This window comes from Cyprinodon variegatus, unplaced genomic scaffold, assembly GCF_000732505.1.
Source record: "Cyprinodon variegatus isolate N-32 unplaced genomic scaffold, C_variegatus-1.0 Scaffold410, whole genome shotgun sequence".
Lineage (NCBI taxonomy): Eukaryota > Metazoa > Chordata > Actinopteri > Cyprinodontiformes > Cyprinodontidae > Cyprinodon > Cyprinodon variegatus.
This window is the reverse complement of record NW_015150863.1, coordinates 97,074-107,011: the sequence shown is the minus strand read 5'-3', so window position 1 is coordinate 107,011 and position 9,938 is coordinate 97,074. Positions and strand designations below refer to the sequence as shown.

The following is a 9,938-nucleotide window of genomic DNA, read 5'->3' as shown; positions in this document are numbered from 1 at the left end:
AAGACATTTTGTCCCGTAACGCTCGCCGTACTGTTGGGGGGGAGAAGCGGTGGGGGGGAGTCTGCAGTCTGACCGCTAGATGTCGCTAAAAGTTACACACTGTAGCTTTAACGTAGGGGGTATGTAAACTCTAAAGCACAGCTGTACACGTTTCACTAGAACAGCATGTTCTTCTATCTTTCTCATTTTGTAGAGTTGCTTAAAGTTATGGGGCTCTGTATCAAATATTAGAGAAACACTGACCACCTTAAAATAAAAAATAAAACATGAATCAAAAGACTCAATTTATCATCACGCTTTTCCCTCATTTTGTTGAAGAGGTCTCAGTAGTCATGAAGGATCCCAAATATCCTCGAATGCATAATTTATTTTGGCAGAGCTTTGTTTTTCTTTCCTTCCCACCTCTGTGAAGTGACCCTGTCAGTTCTGCTATCCTTCCTCCCTGTGTGTTTACACCTCACATATTGTCAAAAGGCTCCTGGCCCTGCAGGGTGTGTTTGTCCAGAGGGTTATTGTTCCAACATTCATTTCCCTTTTGACCTTTCCTAATTACTGAGTAGGTAAAGCAGCCAGACATTTTAAACCAGATCATTTTCCTTCCCTCTGTTGCACTGAGAGGTCCAACCTTGCCTCTTGGGTTAACAAACAACAGAATAACAATAAAGATTTCTGCAGTGAATGTTTATTTTTTATTTTTGTTGGATGGATGAATCATAGTACATGTTTGAAATTTATTTAAACTGATTGGTACATTTGCATAAGGTGGGACACCAAGAAGCCACATCTTTATGGTTGCAGGTTCACTGCTGCTTCAGCTCTGGACAGTTGCTATACTGGTCATTTGGCTGGAAAAAAAACAACAACAAAAGAATTAATGAAAAATGCAAAGAAGGGAGCAAAAGGATTTCTGACCTGCAGCTAATTGACTGGGTCAATCACATTATCCCACATTTAGCCTATGCCTGTAACAATCTATGAAGACAGAGTTTCCCTACCTCTTCAGGAAAGTACAACAAATGCTAATTCTGCTCACACCTACATACCTATGAGAATTAGGTTTTTCTCTGTTAACATGGATCAGAAGCAAGTAGCAGTAAAGCATGCAGGTAAAGAATGATATATGTCTATTAGTGACAACCGACCACATCAGGGGCCTGTACATCTCAAAGAGGCAGATTTATTAAGCAGCTCCGAGCAGCACCTTTAGTGCTCCTTTAGGCCTTTCCTCCCTTCTGCTGTCAGAATCAACAATACTACTGTGTCGTAACCTTATCTAATAACTACTGTGAAATAACCCTGTACAATAAGAGCCTATATATTTTTTTTTTTTTGCCTGGTTACACACCAAAAATGCTTATTAAGACAAAATATTTGCAGCTACACACAAAAAAAAAAAAAAAAAAAAAACTGTCTCTGTGAAGTGAAAATTAGTATGGTAACTGGAAAATGGGAGTTTCTGGAAGTAACCAAATTTGAAAATCATAATAAATTCCCAAAGTCAAAAGCTTAAAATTATAATCTGCTTTACAGTTTCCATATTAGTGACAGAATAATATTTAGGAAAGCTCTGATTTGTTTAAGTTCAGTGCAAATAATGAAAGGACTTAAAGAAATAAAACAACTTTTAACTTTTTGAACTTTTGATGGGTTAACCATTCTTTTTGTTTTACATCATTCTTATTTGTTTTGTTACAGGATTCCTATCATTAGTATTTCCTCAAACATTTATAGGTATTTGGCAACATAATGACGTTAGAAATTATTTCCATCTTTCTGTTTTTTTCAACTAAGCCAAAATGAAATATACTCAAATGCAACATCCTTGGCGTTATATGCTTTTCCACTTACTGCAGAGCTTGTTGTCACAGGCGCCGGAACAGTCACCGCAAGAGGGTCCTGACTTGTAGGGATTAGTATACTGATAGTTTCCTCTGCAATGCAGGCCAAAGCATCAAATATTAAACACAGCAGAAGAATCTAACTCTTGGTATCATCTCCGCCTCCCTTAACCTGAGTGTGTGTCCATTTTATCATTCAAGTAAAACAATTTGTATTTCATTTAAGAAAGACAATTAGAGAGTAGGATCCAATTTAAAAAAGAGAGAAATCTGTATTAAAGTGCTTACGGTGGGCAGTAGTGGCAAACGTAGAAGTACTTGTATTTGGAGTTGGGGCAGTAGGCCATAGCACAGCCTACCTGGTTGGACTTAGCCCAAACAACCTGTCCACCAAGAAGAAATGAAAAGCTGTTTAGCACTACCTTTTTAAAGCCGACAGTTATCAGGTTGTGTTTGAAGACAACTTTACCTGTGTATAGTGTCCCACCACGCCTCCATTAGTGGATCCGACACCATAACGATAGTCCTTCACCTCATTGTACCAGGTCTGGATGGCGTTAGACCAGGTGTTTTTGGAGCTGGACATGTAGAGATTCTCCCCACAACCGCTGGCTGCAAAACAAAATTTCTACTCAACCAATAACAACCTTTTTAAAATGCATTCTAATAAGCAAAATTGTTGTTCCCTTCTCCAATGTACTTTTATAATCTATTTGTGCTTTTTTCCCTTGATTTCAAAAGGCTGAAATATGACATGGGTTTGATCTGGTGTAATACTTTTCTGTAAAATATGAGTCCTTTTCAGGATTTTAGGCTTATAAAACTACTACTCTCTGACTTAAATGTCTCAGCCACATTGTTTAATGACAGTACATTAAGATTTTATAATTATACAATAAGGTTACATCTCTTTTTGACAAAGGAAAAACAATAGCATTACATAGGGAAATATGATTCAAAAAACTGATTCTTCTGTAAATATAGATATAAAAAAAACTAACATTTTTTATTTTCATTCACCGGTATTAACTCTAAAGCCTTAAGTTGCTTGTATTTTTTATATGTATTAAAGGAAACAAGGTCTCATTTGACAAGTTAAAGAGGGATTATGGAGTTTTGTAACACTGCAACACTTTTCTGCTCTTTCTTGTACGTCACGCTGGTCTTGGCAAATGTTTTTTTTTTTTGTACCTTTTTCACCTCTGCTATTGGTGTCTGTGTCATGATTTTGGCACTGATGGCTGACTTTATTGCTCATTTCATTCAAGTGTCTAGCTCTGTCTTGTTTCTCATCACTGCTCATCTGATCCATCTGATCCTGCTTCTATTTAATTTCCTCGGTCCCAGCCATCAGTGCCACATTATTCTTCAGCCTTTGGTGTAGAGAGTTTTCCAGCATTGCTATAGTGCCTGATCCTGATCTGTTTCTGTATTTTGACCTTTGAGCCTGCCTACCCCTGTCTGATCTGTTTGCCTGGCCTGTCTTCTGTGAATGGAACCTGGATCTGCCTCTTGACTTGGATTATCCTGCCTTCCTTCATCAGGATGGATCTGATCTCCTGTCAACTCTGCAGCCTTACAGCATCTGGAACTCTCTGGTAGAGTCCACTGCATCTTGTCAGCTGAACGGCTTGAATAATCTTCGTTCTCTGGGCACGACCTCAACTGTCAAACCAGGTTAGTGACTCACAAATTCATAATCATCCTCCGTCAGATTATCATAGTTACTGACCTGTGTTTCTCAGCGATAGATGTTCCTGTCTCAGACGCTGCCACCGCAGATCCATTCCGTCATTGTATGAATAAATATCTTAAGTATTCCACTGTCTGTCTTGCCTGAATTCTGGGTCTGGGTTGAGCTAAACGGTTGCTTCTGAGTATCCACAAAATCTATCTTGAATATAACACTTCAGTTGTTTGCTAAGTCGGACCCATTTAACATGGACGCGTTTTACAATACATCCGCCAAACAGTGCGGGAACCTCTGAGTCGTAGTAAATTGAGAAAAATAGGTGATCTATTGAGGTGTCAGTCTGATAATAAAACAATGTTTTAGTAGTAAAGGGTCAAATGAAAAGGCTCTATTAAAAATATTTTTCAGTAAAAACATACATTTATTCTCTTTAAGGCTTTAAATATCCTCAACAAATACACATTTTCTATTCATTTCATATATCTGAAAGTCTTGGATGTAAAAAAAAAAAAAGAAAAAAAAAAAGAAGAATGATCTTACTGCTAATCTCTCTGGAGCTTGAAGAACTGTGTTGCATGGAGCAGGTAGCTGCCCATGCCTGAGCATTGGCTGCAGCCTCTTTGTTCCAGCTCTGTATGGAGGAGAGGAAAGTGAACGGCAAAGAATATTTTATTAAAACTGTAATAAAAGCAAAGCTGGCATGGATAACCAGTTCTACAACTGTTGTTGATTCTCACATTAATGACATAATAATCAGGTTATCTGTTTTGCAGTTCAAACTGTAAATTTAATGTATTTGCAAATAAATGCACTCATTGGTATTTATTTTGATTATTAATACTAAACACATAAAACTGATGATGATGATATGTGTCAAGCAATGCTCATATAATATTTTTTTGTTAACATTATCTATAAAATTGTAAATGGGATGTTTATATGACATCTGATGCTTGGGTTTCCCCTTGTGATACATCCCTGGGTAACTGCCACATGTGAACATAGAAATCCTCACCAGTGATTATAGAAATGTTCATTATTTTAGAAATTTCAGAGGGTTAACTCAGTAGTGTGAATTTGCCTTTTTTCTGTGTGGGAAAATGAGTAAAAACAATGCATTAAACACTGTGAGCTGACAGTAATATCTGAAGAATTCAACACTTGAAAACAATAATTTTCTTTACTCTTTCAAATTTTCCTACCATTTTCATCATGTTGCTGGCAGTAGGATTGACCCCCCTCCTCAGCGTGTTATGCTTGTTTACGATCTCGGTCTGCTCTGCTGAAGTCGCCCGAATGGCACCTAAAACATGCACACACAAAAAACCCCCCAAAACTAAACAACACTGTAATATTTCAAAGAATACCACCTCAATAATAGAAGTAATACTCACCCGCTTTCTAGGAATCAGTTTTTTTTACAGGCAAGAGAAAAAAATAACCAATTATTCTTTTGAGGGTTAATGAAGAAGTTGCTAATAGAATATGAATACCCTAATTCCCTTACCTCAGAGGGCTGATCATCTGCCAAGGTGCCAGACACCTGAAGGGCAGCAGCAAGGCCGAGGATGCAGAGAACGTAAAGACGACACATGGTGTCGGTTAATTCTAAGACAAAGCTGGGGACCTGCAGGTGGGACATTTATAGGTGCAAATTCAAGACCATTCCAGTTTTTAAGACAACAACCAAAGATTAGATAACACCACACCTGTGAAATACCCGTGGTGATAACGAGGTGGACTTTGATATTGAGGAGTAACAAAAAAAATGTATGACATTCAAACACAACACTAATAACCTCCTTGGGTTTATTTCTATCCTTAAACATTCTGGAGTTAATCAGTAGTCAATGTCTAAGAGGCAGGGTGCACCCTAGAATGTTAGCATAGGTCAAAATACTGTTTAAAGTTCTTGGATTTGCTCCTAGACAAATTTTGAAGCAGATATTTTTAGTCCGAATTTATATTTCATAAACTGTCTTGAACTTCAGATGCTTTTTTGTCCATATTGGCAGAAAACTGCACAGTTTATGCTAAACCAAGGTCACAAATTAAGATGCATTAGAGAAACAGGGAAGAAAAACCTGCAAAGATCTAAATAGCATTTAAAAGAATTGAAGGAATTTCTACCCATTACTGGTGACAACAATTTCTATTTTTTTAACATCAGGATGAGAAGTAGGGTTGTAAGATAGAAGCTTTGCCACAGACCTGGCTCAAATCACCCAATACGGTCTCAGAGATTGTGTCCTGGTCTGAAATAATCCAATCAGAACTGTTAAGCCACAATTTCCTGGAGATATATGACTTCGACAAACTTTATTGTCATTTTGTATACACCGAATTATACAAAACGAAATTTCGTTGTGTACAGCTCTCAAGACATTTCCATTTCTTAAAGTGCAGCAGTGACCAAATGTAAACATAAGACTTTGATATGCTTTACATTTTTTTTTTCTTCCAAAATTCATCGTTTTTTTGTTGTTGTTTTTTTCAACATTCAGCAATCTGATGGCAGTGGAATCTGCAGTTTTGGAATCTGCTGGACCTGCAGCTGTCATACTCCTAGGCCTGGGTGCAGGCCGATTTTCCTTTTTTTCCTCTCTGCAGGGCTGGACGGGCAGGTTTTCTTCATCAAGCTGATTCCCACCTTTCTTAAGGAGCTGGAACCAGGAGGAGGGCGTCAGTTCGTTAATGCTCCAGCGTGGTACAACTGATCCTTTACCAAGCCTTGCTTCACAGCCTAGCCAAAACATAACCCTGTACTCTCCTGCTCCTTCTCTTAGAACCCAGGATCCCAAGCCTGAAACCACTCCAGAGACCTCTTCGCTCTCTGGACACCTGTCAGAGACTTATCAGACAGCCTCAAGGAACCAGAGAGGCTACGGACCTCTAAACTATTAAAGCCCTCCTGCCTGAGCTCGCCTGCCTGTCCACCTTCAGACACTACCATCAGATCTCACCCACCGGACCTGCACCATTCGCCTGGACCACTGGTCACCATCCTCCCAAGACAGACCCCAAGCCGCGCTCTCTGTGAGTCTCATACATCCCTCCCTTTTTAACCAGCACCGAACTGTTGCTCACCTGTCTCCCAACTCTTCCAGCAGTATCCAGAAAACCCTGCCTGCTGGAATTCACTCGGTACAGCCTCAAACCTTCAATAAAACCCTTTAACTGATTCTTGCCTCCGTGATTGCTCTTATTCAGAGACTGAAAAGCTAAACATGACAGCATCGGATGCTTGGAAGCCTCTTCCCAAAGGGTAGCAAGGAGAGCAGGGATGTGAGGGATCATTTATAATGTTACAGGCTCGGGACATGCAGCGCTGGGATCAGGGGGCAGATTTACCATTAGGCAATACTAGGAAGTTGCCTAGAGCCCCCAGTTCCTGGGAGCCCGATAAAACTCTGTTTACATGTATGGTTAATACAACTATTTTTTATTTGTGCACATTAATTATGCCAAAAGTGGAGAAGTCTTTGCATTTGGAAAATTTTATGTAAAGCATCCCAACGCTGGATTCTGCACTTAACATATCCCCCAGTCAGGCTTAGTTTCCTTTTAGAAACAAAAACTTAAGCTTTGATATCATCTGGTTTGAGTACCTTCTTCCAAGTTTCCTTTTTCTCTGTTGATCCTTTTGTAAAAATGTGAGACTTGTTATGAATAGTTTCCTATTGACAAAGTATCCCACTTAAACTGTTCATCACTGTAGCTGGGGTCTTGTATGTTTTTTTTATTTTTATTTTTTGTGTTTTTTTATAAGTAATGAATAAATAATTGAACTTTATTGATCTGTCATTGTATAAATTTACCTCTGCATTTAACCCAACCCCTTGGGGAGCAGTGAGCTGCCATCATGGTGTCCCGCAGACCCAGAGTGGCAGTCTGTGGGCGTGGGGCTTGAACTCAGAACCTCAGGATGCCAAGCTCTATGCCCTAACCGCTCACCATAAATGTTCTTTACAGTTCAGCAGCTTTGTTGTTGCCCCATACTCCATATTTGCAATTAAGTTGTCGTGATACTCCCTTCTTTTTTTCTAATCTTTTGTAAAAAAAAAGGAAAAAAAACTTAAGGATTAGACGGCAGGGAAACCCTAAATAGATTTTGTTAAATGTATAAGTTACATTGCCGTTTCATGCAAAGCTGTATAACTGTCCACTTTATCCACATGTCCAATAATTCATATTTAATTTTGCATCATGCATCTACATGGGCGGTCCTAGAGAGGGGCCAACAGTGCCCCTGTAGATTATTTCTGGCCCCTGTTATGGCCCCTGTACTGAAGACATAATACTCAAAGAAATTCTAATGATGATATGCGCTGGAACAGACATCGTTACTGATAGGTTCTTTGGATTTATTTCATTTTTTTTTTTTTTTACAAATTCTGTTTTACTACTTATTCAAAAACAATAGGGTGATAGCTTCAGTGGTATTGAGATAGGATCCCAGTTTTCGTCTGCTAAATGCTTTTTTTAAAAGAAATGAAAAATACTCCAATTTTTGCAGCTGAATTTATCAGTTTTTCTTGAGTTCTAATTCAGATTTTATAGAAAACGGTAATTTTAACTCAAAGGGGAACACCGTTTTTTTTACATTGGGCCCTTGATTTTACATTATTAAATCATTTTCTACTCACCCATATTAGTTTTGTGTCATTTAGAGCTGTTCTGGAGAAATTCGGTTTTGTAATCCAAGTAACGTCTTCTTATGGGCACGGGTTAAAGGCACAAACTAAACTGTTCATAATTTGTTCATTATGGTACGCCAGCATTCGTAACATGTAGGCGAATCACTGTCCCCCAGACATCCGCGGTTATATTTTTTATATTTATATATTTTTAAAACAAAGCGGAGTGTGTATGAAGTGTGTATCCGCGCGCGCCAGCTAGCATTCATTCATCCTGCCCCCTAAACTGCTGCTAGTTTTACTCGCATGCCTGAAAGATGTCTAGTGCTACTACCACAGATGATCTCGCTCTCCAAATGGAATGAACGATTCAGATTAGCTAGCCGAATGATAATAAGGGGCAGAGCGTAGTCGCCTGTGGCACGGGCTGCCTGTCACAACTCCAGTCCGGCACACGGATGATGTCATACACACTCCACTTTGTTTTAAAAAAAATATAAATATAAAAAATATAACCACGGATGTCTGGGGGACAGTGATTCTCCTACATGTTATGAATCCTGGCGTACCATAAATGATAAATTATGAACAATTTAGTTTGTGCCTTTAAGTCGTTGACCATAGGAAGACGTTACTTTGATATAACCTAATGGAATATCTTCAGAGCAGCTCCAAATAACACAAAACTAATATGGGTGAGTAGAACATGATGTAATAACGTAAAATCAAGGGCCCAATGTTAAAAAAAAAAAAAATGGCCTTCCCCTTAAAATTAAATAAAAAATACTTAAAATTCCTACATTTTGAATGTAGATGTAGAATCTTAGTTAAACCTTATTAAATAGAAATTTCACTTCATGCAGCTATATTAATATATTTAAATCCCTTGCCCTGTTTTTTTTTTATTTCATGATTCTTTGGCCCCCTGGCACATTTGGTCTAGAACCGCCACTGTGCATCTAGTAAAAACATGTCCAGTTATTCCCACATACAAGGCTGAACGCTCCATGTGTTCATTCTGTTGATCTGCTCCCCTCCTGTGATAAACACTTGTAGGTGCACCCTGAGCTGCGCATGCGCAAAGATTCGCAGACCTCATCGCAGGTTGGAGGATCAGCATCATCCTCCATCCAAACACGCACAGAGGAAGGGATACCTTAGGTCTGTTTTATTTATCTCTGCCCTCCTCTGGCTGCTGCCGCTGCTGCTGTAGCCGCGGTGTCAGACATCAACACGGAGGGAGCAGAAGCCATAAGATGAAGAAACGCTATGTGGACGCGAACAGGCTCCGGAAAACGAGACGACTGAAAATCACGGAGAAGCTGTCTGAGAGGTAGCCGAGCGGCTGCTGCTTTTGTTGTGGCGCTCAGTCTCCCGTCTTTGTGTGATTTTTTTTTTTTCGGCCGTCGTCATCCTGTCCGCTCACCTGGTCTGCCGCTGATCTTGTTTTTCCATCCGCTGGTCGCATCTTTTCTTTCTAAAAAAAGCAGCGAGAAGCTGATTTACCTCCAGCCTCTGCAGCTGAATAAAAAAAACCCCAACAAAAACAAGGAAAATATTGTTATTCCAGCCTAGACTGTTTGCAGACAGGCGGAAAGCAGCAGAGTTTATGTCGGCCTGCTGTTCTCCTTACTGTTTCCACACCATATCTGATTTATCTATTTATTTAATGGTCAAGAATAACATCTTTACCATATTGCTTCCATTGATCATTTTTGTATCTATTGCTGTATTTGGCTGAAGTTTGATATTTGCTTCATATACTTTTAT

The 9,938-nt window shown here is 39.1% G+C and overlaps 2 protein-coding genes across 2 annotated transcripts in view; one reads left to right on the top strand and one right to left on the bottom strand.

Moving 5' to 3' along the window:
• Positions 1 to 740: 740 nt before the first annotated feature.
• Positions 741 to 5,125, bottom strand: LOC107093142 (cysteine-rich venom protein TEL1-like). The gene is made up of 8 exons (XM_015387991.1): positions 5,039 to 5,125; positions 4,926 to 4,932; positions 4,734 to 4,834; positions 4,072 to 4,162; positions 2,308 to 2,450; positions 2,127 to 2,221; positions 1,849 to 1,931; positions 741 to 845 (listed from the first exon to the last, which is right to left on the bottom strand). The coding sequence occupies exons 1-8, from the start codon at positions 5,123 to 5,125 to the stop codon at positions 838 to 840; spliced, it is 615 nt and encodes a 204-aa protein (XP_015243477.1). The 3' UTR covers positions 741 to 837.
• Positions 5,126 to 9,265: 4,140 nt separating this feature from the next.
• The window catches only part of LOC107093131 (macoilin-1-like), a 17,478-nt gene continuing 16,805 nt past the window's right edge, over positions 9,266 to 9,938 (top strand). The window contains exon 1 of the mRNA XM_015387974.1: positions 9,266 to 9,501. Coding sequence (XP_015243460.1) covers positions 9,425 to 9,501 — 77 coding nt within the window. The 5' untranslated portion in view covers positions 9,266 to 9,424. The remainder of the gene's footprint in view (positions 9,502 to 9,938) is intronic.

Bases quoted from the DNA above. Each gene is read 5' to 3' on its own strand.
- LOC107093142 (XM_015387991.1), bottom strand. From the start codon at position 5,125: ATGTGTCGTCTTTACGTTCTCTGCATCCTCGGCCTTGCTGCTGCCCTT. The intron at 2,451-4,071 runs GTAAGATCATTC...TTTGTTTTGCAG, and splicing joins AAGCTCCAGAGAGATTAGCA to CCAGCGGTTGTGGGGAGAAT. The intron at 2,222-2,307 runs GTAAAGTTGTCT...CTTGGTGGACAG, and splicing joins TGGTGGGACACTATACACAG to GTTGTTTGGGCTAAGTCCAA.